The 23349-nt window shown below is 45.3% G+C and overlaps 1 protein-coding gene across 2 annotated transcripts in view; it reads left to right on the forward strand.

The window, feature by feature from the left end:
- Positions 1 to 7114: 7114 nt before the first annotated feature.
- The window catches only part of pttg1ipb (PTTG1 interacting protein b), a 37437-nt gene continuing 21202 nt past the window's right edge, over positions 7115 to 23349 (forward strand). The window contains exons 1-4 of one of the 2 annotated variants that reach the window (XM_072481963.1): positions 7115 to 7287; positions 12944 to 13100; positions 15890 to 15942; positions 18312 to 18420. In XM_072481963.1, the coding sequence (XP_072338064.1) occupies positions 13007 to 13100; positions 15890 to 15942; positions 18312 to 18420 (256 nt within the window). In that variant the 5' untranslated portion in view covers positions 7115 to 7287; positions 12944 to 13006. The remainder of the gene's footprint in view (positions 7288 to 12943; positions 13101 to 15889; positions 15943 to 18311; positions 18421 to 23349) is intronic. The other variant, XM_072481970.1, reaches the window with a different exon arrangement.

Below are 23349 nucleotides of genomic sequence, written 5' to 3' on the forward strand. Positions count from 1 at the left end.
AATGAGCAGCACCTATTGTGCCAGTACTGAAACTGAATAATACCATTCGCATAGGCAGGGATTACACACTGACAGTAAACTAGGCCACAAAACTGGACAAGTACCCCATTTCCAAAATTGAGGATCTGTAGGCGAAACTGGCTGGAGGTTAAGCATTCACTAAGTTAGATATGAGTCATGCCTACCAGCAACTGGAGCTGGATGATGCCTCGAGGAAATATGTGATCATATACACCTATAAAGGGTTGACCCAGTATAAATGCTTGCCCTTTGGAGTCACATCAATGTCTGCTACATTCCAAAGAACCATGGAAAGTTTACTGCCGGGCTTGCCGGGTGTTGTCAAGCACCTGGATGGCATATTAGCAACAGGAACTGCAGAAGAACACTTGTCAAAATATTAATGAGATTCCAGGGAGCAGGAGTGCACCTCAAGAGAGAGAAGTGCACCTTCCAGGCTGCTGAGGAGCTTACCTAGGTTATGGGGTGGATGCACAGGGGTTGCATCCCATGGAGGATAAGATCAGAGCAATCAAGGAGGCACCAGCCCCTAGGAATACCTCAGAACTCAAATTATTTCTGGGAACTAACTATTATGGGTGGCTCCTCTCAAACCTGTTAGCTCCACTGCGTGTACTGTTAAAGAAATGCCAGAGATGGGTCTGGAAGGCACCACAAAAAGAGGCATTGAACCAGGTCAAGCAGTGTTTACTGGTGAACTTTGACCCCACCAAGATGATGATACTAGTATGTGATGTGTCTCCCTCTGGCGTTGGGCAGTTTTATCCCACAGAATGGATGATGGGTCAGAGAGACCTGTGGGATATGCATCGAAAACCCTTACTGACGCAAAGAAGAATTATTCACAAGCACAGAGACAGAGCCTAGCTGTGATCTGTCGCATCAAAAAGCTCCACAAATATCTATATGGGAGACAGTTCATTTTATTGACAGACCACAAGTCACTGTTGGGTTTATTCAAGGAAGGTAAGGCAAATCCACCATTGGCCCGGATTCAGCATTGGGCGTCATTGTTTTTGGCTTATGAGTACACCACTGAACATTATCCAGGGACACAAATAGCCAATGCAGATGTTCTGAGTTGTATATTTGCCAGAGATGGGTGCACCCCCACACGACCAGAAGAGATAAGAATGGCCATAAAGTTTCTAGGCACTTTGCCAGTGTTGGCTCCATAGATTAGTTACTGAATAAATAGAGACCCGTCTGTCCTGGTCCACCCACTTCGACACTACCACAAAGACAAAACATCTATACTGCCTCAGGAAACGAAGGAAATTCGACATGTACACATTAACTCTTACCAACTTTTACAGTTGCACCATAGAAAGCATCCTCTTGGGCTGCATCACAGCTTGGTATGGCAACTGCTCGGCCCAAGACCGTAAGAAACTTCAGAGAGTCGTGAACACAGCCCAGTCCATCACACGAACCTGCCTCCCATCCATTGACTCCATCTACACCTCCCGCTGCCTGGGGAAAGCGGGCAGCATAATCAAAGACCCTTCCCACCCGGTTTACTCACTCTTCTAACTTCTTCCATCGGGCAGGAGATACAAAAGTCTGAGAACATGCAAGAACAGACTCAAAAACAGCTTCTTCCCCACTGTTACCAGACTCCTAAGCCACCCTCTTATGGACTGACCTGATTAATACTACACCCCTGTATGCTTCACCCAATGCTGGTATCTATGTATCTACATTGTGTACCTTGTGTTGCCCTATTATGTATTTTCTTTTCTTTATTTTATTTTCATGTACTTAATGATCTGTTGAGCTGCTCGCAGAAAAATACTTTTCACTGTACCTCGGTACACGTGACAATAAACAAATACAAATCCATTGTTGTCGAAGTCGAAACAGGTGATATAGCATGGATGGCAGAACAAGAGAGCTTCAGAGAAAATGAAACCTTATATGATCAGGAAAGAAGAGCTCAGCTGTGAGGAGTGAGGATTGTATCATCCTTCAGGGATCGAGAGTGGTCGTCCCCAGGCCAGGAAGAGAATTTTTACTGGAAGAGTTACAGTGTGCCCATCCACGTGTCTAAAGTGAAGACGTTAGTGAGAAGCTATGTGTGGTGGCGTGGCATCAAAGCTGCAACTGACAGAGTGGTAAAGCACAGCGATCAGTGCCACTTCCAGCAGACATTACATTCCACAGCTCCATTACGTCCATGGGAATGGCCAGATCGACCATGGATTTGGGTCCACATCGACTATGTGGGACCATTTATGGGCATGGTGTTTTTGTTGTTAGTGGACGTCCATTCAAAGTGGATGAAGACGTTTGAGATGAGATCCACAACTGCTTACACCACAGCTGTGTTTCGCAGTTTACAGGGTAACGGAGGTCCTCATTTCAAACAACGGAATGGCTCTTACCGGGGCTGAGTTTCAGAGGTTTAGGATTTTTAACAGAATAAACCATGTCAGAACAGCACTCCACCGTCCTTCATCCAATGGAATGGCTGGGAGAGCAGCGCAGACTTTCAAGGCAAGTTTGAAGAAGCAACCACCCACATCTTTAAACACCAAGTTGACTAGGTTCCTGTTATATAGGATCACCTCACATACGACTACTGCAGACTCTCCAGCTATGCTGCTTATAAGTCGTCGGTTGAAGACTAGGTAAAGCCTGGCGTTCCCAAACTTGGCAGGGAAGGTGGAGACAAGTCAGAGGAACCACTATTCATTTAAAATGCGAGAGCTTTCAAGGGGCTGGTTTAGCTCACTGGGCTAAATCGCTGGCTTTTAAAGCAGACCAAGGCAGGCCAGCAGCATGGTTCAATTCCCGTATCAGCCTCCCCGAACAGGCGCTGGAATGTGGCGACTAGGGGCTTTTCACAGTAACTTCATTGAAGCCTACTCGTGACAATAAGCGATTTTCATTTCAGATGGAAGATCCAGTGTTTGTGAAGAATTTCAGTAACCAACAAAATTGGGTTCCAGCTGTTGTGGCCAGAACAGGGCCAGGGACAGCTACAGAAGTGTCATTGATGATGGCCTTGGTATTGCTTGTTATTCTTTATACATGTGTGTTTTTGCATGTAAGTTTGCATGTGTACAAGTCAAGTGTTCATGTGTATGTGGAGATGTACGTGTGTGTGTGCAGATAAGACTAAGCCCATGTGATTTACTGGACTAGGCGGCACGGTGGCACAGTGGTTGCCCCAGGGCGCTGAGGTCCCAGGTTCGATCCCGGCCCAGGGTCACTGTCCATGTGGAGGTTGCACATCCTCCCCATGTCTGAGTGGGTCTCACCCCCACAACCCAAAAATGTGCAGAGTAGGTGAGTTGGCCACACTAAAATTGCCCCTCAATTGGAAAAAAAATTGGATACTCTAAATTTATTTTCAAAAAGTGATTGACTGGAATTGTTTTGATTGCCCAAAATAAAAAATTCCAACATTTTGGAATAAAACAAGTCTCTCAAAATATTTTCTTTGTGCTTCCACATTTTCATCAGGGTTCCTCAGAATGAATAGCCTCACTGTGTTTCTGTTCCCTGTTGCTGTGGTCCGCTCCGAGCAGACACACCTGACTCCCAGCCAAGCCCTGTTTGTAAATGAACTTGGTCACATGGGTGTTACATCATCCGATAAGGAAACACCATGTTTAGAGTCCGCATGACCATCTGATCAGATTCAGTGTTGGCCAACCCAAGGTTTCATGTGACCAGCTGGATGCTCATCTCGCTTCACAAGATCAGCCTCCTCAACTGTTACAATCTGAAATTTGTCTTTGAGTTTACGCAGTGAGTAATACATGGTGCATTTACAATCAAACATTACACCACTTTAACCAGATGAGTTTCAATCCGCAAAATTACAAATCTTTGCTTTCAACCAGCCCAGAAATATCAGAGGGGGGGTGAAAAAGCACATTGGAGAAGCAACGAGGGATTATGAGAAAAGGCTGGCAGCCAACATAAAGGGGAATCCCAAAGTCTCCAAAGGCACAAAAATAATAAAAGAGTGATAAAAGGAGGAATAGTCCGATTAAAAGGGAATTTTGTTGCCGTTTCTTTTCCTCTGTCTTTTCCTATGTCTCTGTTCCAATTATGGCAATCAGTGCGTTTGCCCTTCTTCCTTTTGATATCTATGTTCTAATACTCAGAGTTGCCAGGTATCAAATACCACCACAAGGTTCAACCAGCTATCGATCAAAGAGCCAAACACCAGTTAGTTAGTTCAAGGTCAAGGGTACTTTATTTACACACAATTAGTCATGCAACATAAACACTACTAGTTAACTACACCTATTGACTAAGACAACCTGTACTTAACTTCGGGCACCCGGCTTAGGTCAGAGGAACAGTGGCCGCTGTTCGATTCTGGATCTATTGAGTCCGAAGGAGTAACTGCTGCTCAGCTAGGCTCACCCGTCTGGTAGCGAGCGTCGAACTTGGACTATCTTCTGGTGTTGCTGCAATTGGAGATGGCCATGACCGGGGTACCAGAACCAAGAGAGAGCAAACATATGGCGAACTCGTCTTCTTATACTTGAGGGTTTTCGTGCTCTTTTGGGCGGTCCTTCAATTTGGGCCTTACTAATTGGGTGATCCCTGATCACTCTGTTCGATTCCTAACCAATAAGTGGGCGGTAATCTGGATGGCTGGGTGTATCCCAAGCGGTTACTGGCCCCGTTGTTTACGTGTCCCCTGAACAGGGAGTGGCGCCGGTCTCTCAAGTACCAGTCCTTTGTTCTGGTGGAGATGGTCCATCCAATGCTAATCGGCCCATCAAAATGCTAATTGCAAATATACATTTTCAGGCTCTGAGCCTGCCTGAGTCTTGGCTTGTCCATTTTACCCGCTAGGCTTTGCGAGTTTCTCTGTACCTAGTTGTAAGTGGCCATCCCAGATGGCTACACTTTGCACATGGAGGCTGGGAGCAAGGCCGAGGTACCGAGGGTATTCAGCCCTTCGCGCCTGCTCCACCATTCAATGATCTGTGACCTAACTCCATATCGCTGCCATTGGCCTATATCCCTTGATACCTTTGCTTACCAAAAATTTATCATCACAGATTTAAAATTAGCAACTGATCTCGCATCAATTGCCATTTGTGGAAGAGTGTTCCAAACCTCTACCACCCTTTGTGGATACAAGTGCTTCCTAACATCTCTCCTGAATGGTCTGGCCCTAATTTTTGGACTATGTCCTCTAGTTCCAACCAGTTTATTTTTACCTACCCGGTCTGGTCTTGTTAATATTTTGAAGACATTGATCAGATCACCCTTTAACCTTCTAAATACTAGAGAAAACAGGCCTAATTTGCATAGTTTCTCCTCATAACTTAACCCCTGAAGTCCTGGTATGATTCGTGTAAACCTATATTGCACTCCCTCCAAGGCCATAATATTCTTACTACGGTGTGGTGCACAGATCTGTTCACAGTACTCCAAGTGGGGTCTAACCAGGGATTAGTAAAGCTGCATCTTAGGCATAAAGGTCAGAATTCCATTAGCTTTCTTGATTACTTTCTGCATTTGTTTTTGCCATTTTAAAGATTCATGCACCAGAACCCCAGGTCTCTTTGGACATCTACTGAATTTAGCTTCATACCAGCTGACTTATCCTTTTTTGGTCCAAAATGGATAACCTCACACTTGCTTACATTGAAATCCATCTGCCATAGTTTTGCACATTCACCTAATCTACACTGTTTACAGTGCCACCCACCTGTGTGCTTCACCCGATGCCAGTGTCTACGTATTTACATTGTGTACCTTGTGTTGCCCTATTATGTATTTTCTTTTTATTTTATTTTCATGTAATAATGTTGGAGCTACTCACAGAAAAACACTATTCCCTGTACCTTGGTACACGTGATAACAAACAAATCCAATTCAAAAATACCTGATCCACCCATCCCTTTCTCAACCGAACCTGATCCTTCATCCGGAGATGAGTTTCATGATAAAGACCACCAGTCTTCAAGTTCCTCTAGTGCGCAAAGACCCGAGACCGCTTCACCGGCTCCTTTTGGGTAATTCACCTGATAGAACATAGAACCGTGCAGAAGGAGGCCATTCGGCCCATCGAGTCTGCACCGACCCACTTAAGCCCTCATTTCCACCCTATCCCCGTAACCCGAAACCTCCTTCTAACCTTTTTGGTCACAAAGGCCAATTTATCATTGGCCAATCCACCTAACCTGCACGTCTTTGGACTGTGGGAGGAAACCAGAGCACCCGGAGGAAACCCACGCACACACGGGGAGAATGTGCAGACTCCGCACAGACAGTGACCCATTGACCCAGCAGGGAATCGAATCTGGGACCCTGGCGCTGTGAAGCCACAGTGCTATCCACTTGTGCTACCGTGCTGCCCGATAAAGGAGCTGAACTCCGAAAGCTAATGATTTGAAACAAACCTATTGGACTTTAACCTGGTGTTGTAAGACTTCTTACTGTGCCCACCCCCTTCCAATGCCGGCATCTCCACATCATGGCATGAATATTGGTTGGGGAGTGAGTGGGGAAAGGATGGATTTGCTGATGACAATGGGTCAGCTGGGATGGGGGAGGGGGGGGGGGTTATGTGGGATCCCCTTGATTCAGAGTGAAAGGCAGAATTGTTGGAAGGGAATCTCCCAAAACCCCAGTCAAAATGAACCCATCAGCGGGGTGGGGTTGCCAACGCTGACAGGATGTATTCCTGGGACCGACCTGTTCTCCTGCCTTCTCCCACCACGTCCAGTCAACCTAAAACATATTCATAATGAATAAACAAAGATGCTGAAACTAATGAGAGGTGATAATGATGTTGTTTACTCAGAGCTGTGACTGGGAGATAACTAATTAATTCCGGGTGACTCCGAAAGGAGATCAATCGGAACACACAGCAGAGGGCACACTGAGACCATCCGCGGCCCCGACACCTGGCAACAAGCACGCTCCCGACGACGCACGCCCACAGGTGGGAGGACGTGTTCACCAGGGACGAGCGCGCTACCCGTGGCACACGTCCTTGGCGAGCCAACGTCCGCGATAGGACGCATCGAGGCGGCTCCAAAGAGACGTTAACCACTTGCGCAATTACGTCAGAGGGAGATATCACAAAGACGCACGAGGGAGCTATCACAAAGACGTACGGCTGCAACAGCGACAAGCCTCTACCTCCTGACGTCAACGGGAAGACGCAAGACCACGTGTTCCTTCTGGGCCCCGCCCACCGTGCGATGACATGAATACAGCACGTGATCACATTGGGCTCGAGCGGCTTCCGTTGTTGTTAAAGGAGTCACAGAGTCGGAGCAGGTAGGAGAGAGTAATCAATGTAAACCCAGAGAAACCCAGGGGGAGAGGGCGAAACCGAGAGGGGGAGAGGGCGAAACCGAGAGGGGGAGAGGGCGAAACCGAGAGGGGGAGAGGGGGAGAGGGCGAGAGAAACAATAATCGGAGAGAGAGAGAGAGAGAGAGACAGTAATCGATATAAGCCAGAGAGAGAGACAATAATCGATATAAACCCAGAGAGAGACAATAATCGATATAAACCCAGAGGGAGAGAGACAATAATCGATATAAACCCAGAGAGAGAGAGACAATAATCGATATAAACCCAGAGGGAGAGAGACAATAATCGATATAAACCCAGAGGGAGAGAGACAATAATCGATATAAACCCAGAGGGAGAGAGACAATAATCGATATAAACCAGAGAGAGAGACAATAATCGATATAAACCCAGAGGGAGAGAGACAATACTCGATATAAACCCAGAGGGAGAGAGACAATAATCGATAAAAACCCAGAGGGAGAGAGACAATAATCGATATAAACCCAGAGGGAGAGAGACAATAATCGATATAAACCCAGAGAGAGACAATAATCGATATAAACCCAGAGGGAGAGAGACAATTATCGATATAAACCCAGAGAGAGAGACAATAATCGATATAAACCCAGAGGGAGAGAGACAATAATCGATATAAACCCAGAGAGAGACAATAATCGATATAAACCCAGAGGGAGAGAGACAATAATCGATATAAACCCAGAGAGAGACAATAATCGATATAAACCCAGAGGGAGAGAGACAATAATCGATATAAACCCAGAGGGAGAGAGACAATAATCGATATAAACCCAGAGGGAGAGAGACAATAATCGATATAAACCCAGAAAGAGAGAGAGACAATAATCAATATAAACCCAGAGGGAGAGAGACAATAATCGATATAAACCCAGAGGGAGAGAGACAATAATCGATATAAACCCAGAGGGAGAGAGACAATAATCGATATAAACCCAGAGGGAGAGAGACAATAATCGATATAAACCCAGAGAGAGACAATAATCGATATAAACCCAGAGGGAGAGAGACAATAATCGATATAAACCCAGAGGGAGACAATAATCGATATAAACCCAGAGGGAGAGAGACAATAATCGATATAAACCCAGAGGGAGAGAGACAATAATCGATATAAACCCAGAAAGAGAGAGAGACAATAATCAATATAAACCCAGAGGGAGAGAGACAATAATCGATATAAACCCAGAGGGAGAGAGACAATAATCGATATAAACCCAGAGGGAGAGAGACAATAATCGATATAAACCCAGAGGGAGAGAGACAATAATCGATATAAACCCAGAGGGAGAGAGACAATAATCGATATAAACCCAGAGAGAGACAATAATCGATATAAACCCAGAGGGAGAGAGACAATAATCGATATAAACCCAGAGGGAGACAATAATCGATATAAACCCAGAAAGAGAGAGAGACAATAATCGATATAAACCCAGAGGGAGAGTGACAATACTCGATATAAACCCAGAGGGAGAGAGACAATAATCGATATAAACCCAGAGGGAGAGAGACAATAATCGATATAAACCCAGAGGGAGAGAGACAATAATCGATATAAACCCAGAGGGAGAGAGACAATAATCGATATAAACCCAGAGGGAGAGAGACAATAATCGATATAAACCCAGAGGGAGAGAGACAATAATCGATATAAACCCAGAGGGAGAGAGACTATAATCGATATAAACCCAGAGGGAGAGAGACAATAATCGATATAAACCCAGAGGGAGAGAGACAATAATCAATATAAACCCAGAGAGAGACAATAATCAATATAAACCCAGAGAGAGACAATAATCGATATAAACCCAGAGAGAGACAATAATCGATATAAACCCAGAGAGAGAGAGAGAGAGAGAGACAATAATCGATATAAACCCAGAGAGAGAGAGACAATAATCGATATAAACCCAGAGAGAGAGAGAGAGAGACAATAATCAATATAAACCCAGAGAGAGACAATAATCGATATAAACCCAGAGGGAGAGAGACAATAATCGATATAAACCCAGAGGGAGAGAGACAATAATCGATATAAACCCAGAGGGAGAGAGACAATAATCAATATAAACCCAGAGAGAGAGAGACAATAATCGATATAAACCCAGAGAGAGAGAGAGAGAGAGACAATAATCAATATAAACCCAGAGAGAGACAATAATCGATATAAACCCAGAGAGAGAGAGAGTAATCGATATAAACCCAGAGAAAGACTCTAATCAATATAAACCGAGCGAGAGAGAGACAATAATCGATATAAACCCAGAGAGAGAGCGACAAATCGCTGAGTAAGTAAACTAAGCAGCTTTCCGAATAAAGGTGGGGGTTGAAGGAACATCGTATTGTGTATGTTTATGCGGGTGGCATGGTGGCACAGTGGTTAGCACGGTTGCCTCACAGCAATGAGGACCCGGGTTCGATCCCAGCTGCAGGTCACCGTCCACGTTTGCATGGGTCTCACCCCCACAGCCCAAAGATGTGCAGCCTGGGTAGGTTGGCCACGCTAAATTGCCCTTTAATTGGGGGGGAAAAAGTACTGGGCACTCTCAATTTATGTGAATTGTCAGGACTTGCAAAATTCTTAACCAGTTTAAACTAAATCAGTAATTAAATCTCAGCTGTATGTTACTAAAACTAAATCAAGAGGCAATGTTCAGGGATGAAGGGAGACTTTAGGTAGACTGAAAGACAGTGATTTGCAAACAGGGAGTGTTATGTTTACATTTTGATTGAAAGGAGTTATCCGTTGTGATTTGGTTTTATATTGGAGTCTCGTGTGGCGATTCTCTTTTACAAGTTAAATGGTTAACAACGTGGATTTTTCCTGACTTTTTTTGTGAAATATATCTGAGGGCACAAGGAAGGTGTAGCTATTTACTGCAGTCAGGTTTCATTGATGTTTGATTGAATGGTAAATAATGCCAGCCATAGGGAATGAATCATATTGGGTGCCGGGCCTATTACATAGAACATACAGTGCAGAAGGAGGCCATTTGGCCCATCGGGTCTGCTCCGACCCACTTAAGCCCTCACTTCCACCCTATCCCCGTAACCCAGTCACTAAGGGCAATTTATCATGGCCAATCCACCTAACCTGCACGTCTTTGGACTGTGGGAGGAAACCGGAGCACCCGGAGGAAACCCACGCAGACGCGGGGAGAACGTGCAGACTCCACACAGACAGTGACCCAGCGGGGAACCGAACTTGGGATCCTGGCGCTGTGAAGCCACAGTGCTGTCCACTTATGCTACCGTGCTGCCCATTTCAAGATGGATTATTGAGATACGTCTAACATGGGTATAATACAGGTTTGATGTTCTGTAAACTGCTGATTGATTGTGTAACTGTTGTTCCCAGTTAGAAACCACGATGGTTAAAAAGAGAAATGAGTGGCTCAGTGTCTCTCTCGCCCCACCCCTACCCGTCTGCTGAAGTTGATGTTTGGTGTGGCTTCCCTTCTCTCTGACTTTTCCATGATGTTGCAATCAAGCAGCCATTCTAAATGTGTGATCCTGTGGCTCATTGAGCGGCACTCTCCTAAAACATTATTTGGTCATTATCTCATTGCTGTTTGTGGGATCTTGGTCTGCATACTTTGGGACCTCCTGATGGTGTAAGCTTGGAGATTTATTTTTCTATTCAGTCATCAGAACCAGGGCATTAAATGATAATCATATTTTTAAACCAAACTTCCATTTCAACATTTCTACCAAGGCTGTCAATTTTGGTGCAGTTAGGAGTAAATGGTAGTAAATTTAAATGCAGGCAATTAATGTAGTTCTTTTAAAGAAAATACACAATCCATGTTCATTTAGAATGCAGTGTAAAGGTATAAAGGATTGCAGCATCGGCGAAGTCTCAATAATCTAATACAGGAACAAACTTATGAAAATCCTCATCATAACCACTTGATATCTGAAGTAATCGATAATTTACTTTTGTAGGTCACTTTTTTTGGTTAACTGGCACAGACTTTCTCATTTCAGAAGCAAATAATGGTCACTTCTTGGATAATAATAATGATCTTTGTTGTCACAAGTTGGCTTACATTAACACTGCATGACGTTACTGTGAAAATCCCCTAGTTGCCACATTCTGGCGCCTGTTCGGGTACACGGAGGGAGAATTCAGAATGTCCAAATTACCTAACAGCACGTCGTTCGGGACTTACTGGGAGGAAACCCACGTAGACAAAGGGAGAACATGCAGACTCCACACAGACAGTGACCCAATCTGGGAATCGAACCTGGGACCCTGGAGCTGTGAAGCAACAGTGCTAACCACTATGCCACCGTACCGCCCAATCGAAGGACAAGGGGAGAACTTGCTGCTCTTCATTTAGAACCGCAGCATCCGTTACGTGTATTTAAACAGCCCAATTTGTGTTTATAGAGTGGGTTTTGGCATACAATGTCTTGGGGTATTTCACAGGAGCACTGAGAGGCAGAGTTTGACATTAAGGAAATACTAGGACAGGCGATCAAAGCTTGGTCACAAGAACGTAGGTTCTAAGGAGCTTCTAAAGGAGGAAAGAAGTAGAGAGGCTTTGCAAGAGAATTCTGAGCTTCCACCTTGGACAACGGAAGGCATGGCTATTAGTTGTGCTAGTTCTGGAGTGAAGGAAATCTGGTTGTGCAGGAGGCCAGAACTGGAAATTGGGGACTTCAGTTTCATGTGTCTTTTTTAAAAATATTTTTATTCTCCTTTTTCACATTTTCGTCCAAATTTAACCCCCCCCCCCCCCCCCCCCATGTTTGATGTCATCCAATTCTTAAAAGTGCATAATGAACAAAGCCCATGATTTGTAGAACCCTTCCATCCTTCCCCTCAACTCAAACTTCACCTTCTTGAGTGTTTAAAAACTCCAACAACGGTCGCAAAACAGCCACCGATTCCCTGTTCCAGGGGAGGGAATAGCAGCCAGGCAGCGTAGAGCTCCCAGCTCTAGCTGCCGATACGGCCTGGAGAATTGCCTGCAGTGGCCGCGCCGTGCTTCATGGCGGACGCAGCCCACGGACCCAGCCACAAAAATAGTCTTCTCCATCTCAAAAGCGGCACAGCCCCCGATTTCATCATCGGGGATTCTTTGCCCCGTCGCCAAACGCGATTTTGGCGTCGGGGACTGGAGAATCTAGCCCATGGCCTCCAGAGGACCCGGCTCAAGCCTCACATGTACCACCTTCAATACCCTTCCAGTTTTGGACAGGACCAAAACGTATGAACATGGTTTGTGGAGGCCCCCCCAACAACGCTCACAAGCATCCCCCATCACCTCGAAGAGTCGACTCATCCTCACCTTTGTGAGGTGCGCCCTATACACCACCTTCAGTTGTATCAGCCCCAACCTCACGCACAACGTTGAGGCATTCCCTCTCCGGAGCACCTCACATCACAACCCCTCCTCCATGCTATTTCCTCTATCTTCTGAGCACTCATTGAGCATTGTCCTGAAATGTCAGCCTAGATTACATGCTGAAGTGTGGCTTGATCCTTTTGATTCCGAGGTAAGAATGCACTACCAACTGAGCAAGTGGGTAAGTTGATAAATGTTTAACTTGGTAGATGTGGCTTTCTGATCATGTGCTTTTTATGTCTAGGACTCTTGTTGATCCTTATTGATTTTGGAAATTTCAGTTGAATACTCACGGCTGCAGGACAAAATGAAGCTCCGGATTTGGCTGCCGAGAATCATCGGAATTCTCTTTGGATTGAGCCTCGGAGCATCAGGCCAGGTTACTTCTGCCCCAAGTTCTGGTGAGAAATGTCCACTTTGTTACTAAAAGATCCAGTTTCATTGGCTGATGTGCACACAGTTGTTTCTGAGGATATACCCCTGTTTCTAAACTGGAGTTTGACCATATTTGCTCGGTAGCACCTGAGTTCCTTCCGTTACCCCAAGCTCCATGTAGTAACTTAAGTGCCGGTGATTTAACTCATTCTAATTCGGGTTACTGCAGCACATTCTTTTTTTAATTTAAAGTACCCAATTCTTCTTTTTTTTTCTAATTAAGGGGCAATTTAGCGTGGCCAATCCACCTACCCTGCACATCTCTGGGTTGTGGGTTGAGACCCATGCAGACACGTGGAGAATGTGCAAACTCCACACAGACAGTGACCTGGGCTGGGATTGAACCCGGGTCCTCGGTGCTGTGAGACAGCAGTGCGAACCACTGTGCCACCCCACTGCAGCACAATCTGAGGGAACATCAGTTTGAATCTAGTTCAACTGTGTGACATCCGCAGTTGTAACAGTGTTGTAGGATTGTGTGGTAATTTCCGCCACATCTTTTGTGCTTTTGTAATGCATGTTTGGTTGCTGGGTTATTATGGGTTAACTTGGCCCACCAAGCAGAACTCTCCCTACCATAACAAAGATTGTGGATTTAGTCAAACCCTGTTCCGACACACAAGCTTACGGCATGTCGCTCTTGGTACCGGGAGGTGGTTTAACGTGGCGCATAACGTTTGCGAGTTAAATGAAGTTGGCCATGAATGTACCTTCAGTGATAAATAATAATATGATGCTGTATTTTGACGAACACCAACTCCGGAATGCATCTAGTACATGTGTGTAGGAATGAAATACTGTAAACTTACACTGAACTTGTGAATAAGAGCACATATCTGCAGTTCTCACAGAATTTTAGTTCTCAACGAGTTAACATTTTGGATGAACACAAGCTCTGCTATTTATGTCTTTGTGAGGCAGGTGCTGGTATTTGGAAATCCAACTGTCGTCATGCATCATGCTGCCTGTTTGCTAAATGCTATTGGGTGTGTTATCTGAGTGTGTCCTTTCTAAGTGTACACTCTATTTACGAGTCAGTAACCTTCACTCTCACTGAGTTCCAGTTTAATTATTGGTAGAAACTTACAACACCGTGAGATTGTTTGTATTGTTGTGAACATTTTACTCTGTATTGGCAGTTCAGTCTTGGTTACCTTATTTTTAAAGTGTATCAACTATACTCAGTTTGACCGAATGGTTCAGAAAACGTTTTTTTGCTTGTTTGAAATATGTACAAAAATGTATTGACCTTTTTGAGATTTACTGGCACCATTCTACTTCAAGCTGTGCATAGCATGAAAGTGTTGTGGGTTTCTCCATTACTCCGTGGCCTTATAAATCTAATTTCTTTGCCCACACAATCTGTGTGTCTCTTCTTTCTGTTCCCCCATCTCTTAATCTATCTGTCCCATGCCTGTCGTTCAGTCTGCCGTGCCCTCTCTTAGCGCTCTTCTCTCTCTATCTCTCTTTTTTTTGTGTCTCTCTCACTCTCTCGCGCTCTTCTCTCTCGCTCTCGCGTGCGCTCAGGTGAGGAAGGAGCAGTGGTCCGAAAGCTAGTGATTCGAAGCAAACCTGTTGGACTTTAACCTGCTGTTGTAAGACTTCTTACTGTGCTCACCATCTATAAGGTCACAAATCTGGACTGTCATGGAATACTCCCCACTTGCCTGGATGAGTGTAGCTCCAACAACTCTCAAAAAACTTGACAACATCCAGGACAAAGATGCACTGCAAGAACTCACCAGAGTTCCTTTGACAGCACCTTCCAAACCCACAACATCTACTATCTAGGAAGAACAAGAGCAGCAGATACCATGGGAACACCACCACCTGGAGGTTCCTCTCCAAGTCACTCACCATCCTGATTTCGAAATGTATCGCCGCTCCGTCACTGTTGCTGGGACAAAATCCTGCTACTCATTCCCTAACAGCACTGTGTGTGTACCTACACCACATGGACTGCAGCGATTCAAGAAGGCAGCTCACCACCACCATCTCGAGGGCAATTCGGGATGAGCAATAAATGCTGGCTTGTCCAGCAAGACCCACATCCCGTTAAAATACATTTTTAAAAAACAAAACCATTCTCCATTATCTGGTTTTAAGCAGACAGTCCAATTGCTACGATTATGACTCTGAAACTATTGTACCAGATTGTCATTGAAAAACCTATCTAGATCAGATGTGTCACCCTTTCCAACCCCCATCGTGTAGCTTGTATATGTGGCTGCCGACCCACAGCAATGAAATTCACTTAAGAGCCCTAAAAATAGGCAGGCAAACCACTTGTTATATTCAAGAAGACTGCTCACTCCAGTCTTTCAGAGGCAATTAGGGTTGAGCGATGAACGGCATCACGTACGCTGTGATTAACTTTAAGAAAAATGCAGAAAGAAAGCAGCGTGTGGCATAACGTGGGGCTGAATTCTCCAGTTCCCCAGTCACACGTTTCTCAGCATGCCGTTCACTGATGGCAGGATTCTACACTCCTGCTGTTTGTAAATGGAATTTCCCATTGAAACTATCTCGCCCCGCTGGGGAACCCGTGGCTGGGGATGCGCTGCTGGTGGGAAAGCAGCCAGAGAATTCTGGCCATGGTTGGTGAGCATTGTATGAAATGGCATGCCCGTGGGTTGGGGGACGGGTGAAGAGGAGAAATTACATCATTAGCTGACTCTTTGAATGGAGGAAATATTTCACCGTCAGAGTTTCTTTTAAATATAAGATTAAATATGTATCCTTCTCTCTTTTTCAGGTTGCAGTGCTTCCAGCAACAACAATTGTGAGCAATGTCTGAGGAATGTTTCGGTGAGAGACGCAATTAATTGTTGCATTCCTGTAGCCCACTTTACCTGATGGGTGAGATATGAAGCTTGCGACCGCAGGGATAAAGGAATAGAAGGATATGTGATCAGGGTGAGATGGATCAACATGGGAGGGGCTCATGTGAGGATTACAGACTGAGGCTAGAGCAGCTGGGTGGATGCGTATGAACAGAACCACCATTGATCTACAAATGTTATGCTGCATGTGTGTGTATTCTCCCAAGTTATTTGAAATGAGTAATTTTGTAATCTCTGCCTTATTTAAGAATTGGACACAGCAGAAATAATCGATTAAGCAACAATGCAGTCAGTATTTGCTTGAAACAGGATCTCTCACCATTTTGTCAAGTCAGAAAAGTTCAAAACTAGTGAGGGTAACCCTTGCCTATCAGAAGCTAGGGGCTGCGTTTTGTTTTGGGTTTTTTCCAATTAAGAGGCAATTTAGCGTGGCCAATCCACCTACCCTGCACATACTTGGGTTGTGGGGGTGAGACCCATGTAGTCACAGGGAGAATGTGCAAACTCCACACAGACAGTGGGCCCGGATTGCACCCTTCGGGGGGGGTCGCTAACCACCATGCCGCTACTTCGGGGGTTGAGTTTGTAACATTACCGATGTTGGCGTTTGCATTGGGAAATCTTTTTAATTCCAAATCACCCTGGCATGTGTTCGCATGGTATTTTATCAACAATGTGTACACATTTATCACACTGCTGCATGGGTGCGAAGTGCAGATGAGGGTGTGAGTGGGTGAGAGCATACGAGAGCGTAGAGTTTATCGCATGGAGACAGGCCGCTTGGCTCAGCCCATGTTAGTTTTTATACTCCACTCCTTCCACTCTATTGACTCAATCTAGCCCTGTCAATATTTCCTCCTATCACTTCTCCTGCCCTTTAAAGGCATGTATAATATTCACCTCAACACTCCAGGCAGTAGTAGCAAGTTTCACAAGGTGAAGAGGTTTGTCCTGATTTCTTTTTAAAAAATAATAATAATAATTTTTTAAAATTTAGAGTATCCAATTCTTTTTTTCCAAATAACGGGCAATTTAACATGGCAATTCACCTACCCTGCACATCCTTTTGGGTTCTTGGGGTGAGACCCATGCAGACACAGAGAATGTGCAAGCTCCACACGGATAGTGACCCAGGGCCGGGATTGAACCCGAGTCCCGAGCGCTGTGAGGCAACAGTGCTAACCACTGCCCCACCATGCTGCCCGGTTGTCCTGATTTCTTAATTGGATTTATTAGTGGCTATTTTATATTTCTTTAGTTTTGGGTTACTCTACAGGTGGAAACATTTTCTCTACATGTATCCAACTGAATGCACAATTTATAGCACTATCAGGTCAACTTCTCAACTTTCTGTTTTTTCCAACCTTTTCGGAAGTTGTCTTCTCAGTTCTGGTGATCTCTTCAAATCTGTACCTTCTCCAGTGTTCCCATGTTAGAAGCAGAGAACTGCTTAATAGATTTGCAATAAACCATACGAATTAGGAGCGGGAGTAGGATACTCAGCCCCTTGAACCTGCTCTGCCATTTAATAAGATGGCTGATCTGATTTTAACCTCAACTCCACATTCCTGCCTCCCCTCAATAACCTTTCACCCCCTTGTTGCCCAAGAATCTATCTGAATCTGCCTTAAAAATATTCAAAGACTGCTTCCACTGCTGAGAGTTCCAGAGACTCACGACTCAGAAAAAGTTTCTCCTCCTCTCTGTCTTAAATGAGCGACCCCTTATTTTTTAAACAGTGATTCCTAGTTTGAGATTCTCCCACAAGCGGAAACATCCTCTCCACATCCACCTTGTCAGTATCCCTCAGGATCTTAAAAGTTTCGATCAGGTTGCCTCTTTCCAATTACAGGGCAATTTAGAGTGGCCAATCACCTACCCTGCACACCTTTGGATTGTGAGGGTGAGACCCATGCAGACACTGGGAGAATATACAAACGCCACAGTGACCTGGAGCCGGGATCGGACCCAGGTCCTCTGTGCTGTGAGACAGCAGTGCTAACCGCTGTGCCACCCACTTCTTACTCTTCCAAACTCTAACGGATACAAACCTAACCTCCAACCTTTCCTTGAGACAACCTGCCCATTCCTGGAATTAATCTAGTGACTTTTCCTAACATCATTATATCTTTCCTTAAGTAAGGAGACCAATACTGTAGACAGTACTCCAGATGTGGTCTGTGTCCTATACGACTGAGGCATAACTTCCCTCCTTCTGTAATCAGTTAATGAAATGTACAAAGACACAGTCTCTCGATTCGCTATTTCTGTCAATTCAAGACATTTGCTACTTTGCGAATTGTCTATTTTAATTAGTTTTATTTAACATTGCAGTGTCTATGGTGTAATGCCAACCATAAATGTGTTGACTACCCAGTGAGGTCAATCCTGCCGCCCAAGAAGCTGTGTCCTCTGTCTGATGCACGATGGGGAGTCTGCTGGGGTAAGTCTCCTAAAATTTCTATCTTGTTTACTTATTTGAAATTCTTCTTTACACTCTTTCTTGGATAAAGCTCCAAATGAAACATTCATATTTCTGTGGTTTGAGAAGCAGAACTCTTGTTTTAGCACAGTTGCAGTTTGTTGTTACAAGGCAGTTATCATTTTCCGAGTAAATCTGCAAGTTTGTTTCACACTCGAGCATTTTTTCACCTGAGGTCACAGGGAATGAAATACAGAATTGCAAATGGGCAACTTTCTGAGGAAAAGAAAAGCGCTGGTACTAATGTAGTTTGGCATGACCATGGGAAACCGGGTCAATTTTGGGGGTCCTCTCTTGCCCACTGGCATTGTCATTATAATCAGCCTTGTGCTACTGCTTGGTTCCCTCAACTTCTGCAAGTGGATCGGTCACAGAATTTCCCCACTGATTTTGTGATGGCTTCATCCACTTCAATAATGTAGAATGGCACTGGCATTTTTTATTTCAAGAATTAGATTGAGTCCCAGCCTCTGCTCAGTTTCACTCTGGACAGTGGGAAGCAACGAAAGTGATAATGAGGTGCTTTCTGCACAGGGGTGGGTCAATTGATCTGAACTGTACTCTCATTTAATAATGGCTCAACAAGAAGGCCGCAGAGCTCTGGTAGCAGGTGATCCCAGGAAGATCGAGCCAATAAATGCAACATCCATGGATGCAAATATGCACATAAAGGTGTTCATAATGTTTAATTCCAACAAGCAACACCAGATCGGTTTATTACGAATCACAAAACAGAAGTGCAATGAGTTACAGTTTATTATTTAAAATGTATTTTATTCCAACTTATTCAAACAGTTACAGAACACACCAATATACAGTTTGTACAAATTGTTTCCCATTTTCACCCCCACCCCCCACCGTGATGAACAACTCCTCAAACATGGCAACGAATATCCCCCACCTCTCCGCTGATCCCCTCAATTCATATTTGATCTTTTCCAGGTGGAGAAAATCATTATAAGTGTCCCAGCCAGGCCGCCACCCCGGTATAGCATTGCCGACTACGATTCCAGTAAGATCTTTCGTTGGGCAACCAGAGAGGCAAAGTCCATGACATTGACCTTCCTCCCCTCCATCAGCACTGGCTTCTCTGATATGCCGAATATCACCACCAAAGGGTCCGGCCCAACCTCCTCCCCCGCAATCCTCATTAGTGTTGCAAACGCTCCCGCCCAGAATCTCTCTAGCTTCTCGCAGCCCTAGAACATATGTGCGTGGTTTGCTGGTCCACAACCACACTTCTCACACTCCCTGGAAGAACCCACTCATTCTTGCCCGAGTCATATACACCCTATGTACCACCTTAAATTATATCAACTCATCGAGCACGAGGAAGTCGCGTTTACCCTGCGTAGCACATCACTCAACACTCCCCAGTTTATCTCCCCTCCCAGCTTCCCCTCCCACTTCTCCTTAATTTTCACCACCTGCTCACCTCCCTGCTCTCCCAGCCACCCGTATATGTCCCCGATCCTGCCCTCACCTTCCACGTCCGGAAGCAGCAGTCGCTCCAGCAGGGCATACTTCGGTAGCTTGGAGAACTCTTTCCAAAAGGGCAGCACGGTAGCATAGTGGTTAGCACAATTGCTTCACAGCTCCAGGGTCCCAGGTTCGATTCCCGGCTTGGGTCACTGTCTGTGCGGAGTCTGCACGTTCTCCCCGTGTGTGCGTGGGTTTCCTCCCGGGTGCTCCGGTTTCCTCCCACAGTCCAAAGATGTGCAGGTTAGGTGGATTGGCCATGCTAAATTGCCCTTGGTGTCCAAAATTGCCCTTAGTGTTGGGTGGGGTTACTGGGTTATGAGGATAGGGTGGGGGTGTGGGTGCTCTTTCCAAGAGCTGGTGCAGACTCGATGGGCCGAATGGCCTCCTTCTGCACTGTAAATTCTATGATGATTACAAACCTCTGCGCGAAATCCCCTATCTGCAAGTATCCAAACTCACTTTCTCTCGGGAGCTCTATCCTCTCCCTCAGTTCCTCTATATTGGCAAACCTCTCTTCCAGGGACAGATCCCTCAGCTTAACCAGCCCCACTTCTCTCCACTTCCTATACATGCCCCCGCCTCGAATCCGTGGCTTTCGCACAGCGGCGTTAACACTGACAGCCCCTCCATCCTAAAGTGCCTCCTCAGCTGGTTCCAGACCTATTCCGTGTATTTCCTTGGCGCCAGTGGCAACACCACCGTCACCATAGCCCGCAGGCTGGACCCCCTACAGGATTCTTCCTCCATCCTAACCCATTCTACCCCCTCTCCTTCCCACCACTGCCTCCTTCTCCATGTTCGCCCAATAATAGTGCAGTAGGTTTGGCAACACCAACCCCTGCCTCTGTAACAAGGTTCTCTTGACCCTTGGTACCTTCCCTGCCCAATCGTATCCAGCATCTGGAAAAGCGCCTTTGGTACATAAATCGGAAGCTTCTGGAATATGAATAGAAACCTTGGAAGGACGTTCATCTTCACCACTTGGAGCCTCCCTGCCAGAGTCAGATGCAGCACCTCTTCAGATCCTCCCTAACCTCCTCCACCAGCTTTTTAAATTCCATTTATGCAGCGTCGCCCATCTGCCGTTACACTGAATCCCCAGGTATCTAAACCTACCTTTGGCTGGGGCTGTTTAGCACAGGGCTAAATCGCTGGCTTTGAAAGCAGACCAAGGCAGGCCAGCAGTACGGTTCGATTCCCGTAACAGCCTCCCCGAACAGGCGCCGGAATGTGGCGACTAGGGGCTTTTCACAGTAACTTCAATTGAAGCCTACTTGTGACAATAAGCGATTTTCACTTTCACTTTAAATGGTAACCGCCCCCTAGGTTGGCTCTCTAACCCAGCTCGTTCACCGGGAACATTTCACTTTTTCCTACGTTCAACTTGTATCCTGAGCACACTCCAAACTTCCCTATTGGCCCACAATCCTCCCCATGTCTCCAGCTGGCCCAACACATATAGTAAAAGGTTGCCCGCATATAGCAACACTCGATACTTCCACTCCGCCAGCCCCCTAAGGGCCATTGTCAGAGGCTGTATAGCTAGCGCGAACAGCAGCGGCCTTGTTTCCCTGTGTAACCCAAAGTTTTGTGAGCCCATATCGCGTGTCCAAATGCCAAATGTTATATGTGCCACCGGTGCCACATATAACAGGTGCACCCATACCAGAAAATTCAGCTCAAACCCGACCTCCAACAGACACTTATCCACCCGGTCAAATGCCTTCTCCACATCCATGGACACCACTACCTCCAATACTCGACCTCTCGACGGAGTCATCATCACATTTAACACCATCCTTATATTACTAGAGAGCTGCTTGCCCTTTACGAAGCCTGGTCCTCCTCGACCACCCCCGGGACACAACCTTCCATCCTCCATGCCACCAGTTTAGCCAGCACTTTATTTTTAGCACTCGCCTTAGAGCAAATAGCATTGTAATCCTTGTCATTATGGTGATTTTTGTGGATAATAGCAGTGTGGGCACAGGAATTGTTACTCTCAGACTGTTGGTTAACTATAAGCTATAAAAGCTTATTGCAATTATGCTATTGCAATCTTAATACAAGCCTGTCTGCCCACGGATAGCAAGCTGCTTACAAAGTTGTAAATTATTCATTTATGACTTTGAGGTCTCGGAGCATTTTGTAACCAATAAATAGTTTACAACCGTGACTATGTTTCAATAATGCAGGAAAAGTGGCAGCCAATTTGCACATTGCAAGCTCCCACAGGCAGCAGTTTGACTTTTTTAAAATTTTGTTTTTTTTAATATAAATTTAAAGTACCCAATTCTTAGTTTTTTTTTCAATTAAGGGGCAATTTATCATGGCCAATCCACCTAGTCTGCACATCTTTGGATTGTGGGGATGAAATGTACGCAGAAACGGGAAGAATGTGAAAACTCCACACGGACAGTGGCCTGGGGCCGGGATCGAACCCGGGTCCTCAGCGGCCTGAGGCAGCAGTGCTAACCGCCGCCACTGTGCTGCCCTTATTTGATTTTGGTTGAGGGATAAATATCGGGCGGGGCATTGGGGCGAACTCTCCTGCTCCTCTTCAAAATAGTACTGAGATCTCTCTTACACCTACCTGAATGGCAGAAAGGTTTAATAATCCCATCCAAAAGACAACACCTATCTCAGTAGCACCCTGGGTGTTGGCCCAGATTTTAAATGCTGTGGTCTTTTGAATTGAAGATTGGGGATTGCTGATGCGAGATAGGAAAGTTGTGGAGTGTGCATGTGAGAAGGAACATTCACGATTTAAGTTTTTGGTCATGGAGTGAAGTGGGAGAGTTGTAGAGTGTAATGCAACCGCATAACTTTCAGACTAATGAGCAGTAGACTGGGTGTGTAGAGGTTCATGGAATGCAGGCATCTTTACCATTCAAGGAATGAAGCTCATGCTGTTGGGCAGAAAAAGCAAGATGATGTATCGCAAATATGTTCTTTCTTGCTTGTTAAGGCTGATCCTGTGTGCACAAACAAATTAATAAACCTGCAGGTGAACCAGTTAGTCACTGGGACAATATCATTTTAGTAGCACTTCCTCTAAAAGTGGAAGTGGTCTAGTTTGGACCCCAAGAAACTGCATCTGTGCGCTGGCTAGTTCACTATGCCAAAATCAGCTTCCAGGTCGAGATGGCAGAATTACAGATTCTCTTCCTTCATGAGGCTGTAACTTCCTCATTTTTCTGAATTAATCACGCAAAATATCCAAGTGCCGTTCAGAGGAAGCTATTGGTCACATGTTTCCTGCACCTTGCTTGGGTGTACTGATGACTTTAAAAGGAAATATTGGCAAAAAGATTTGGTTGATTTTCTGAGGAAATTACTTGCGTACAAAAAGAGGCAGTTGCACAATAGACGGAGTGGTAAAAGTAAAAGGTTATTAATGGGGAAAGT

Source organism: Scyliorhinus torazame, chromosome 2 (assembly GCF_047496885.1).
Source record: "Scyliorhinus torazame isolate Kashiwa2021f chromosome 2, sScyTor2.1, whole genome shotgun sequence".
Taxonomy (NCBI): domain Eukaryota; kingdom Metazoa; phylum Chordata; class Chondrichthyes; order Carcharhiniformes; family Scyliorhinidae; genus Scyliorhinus; species Scyliorhinus torazame.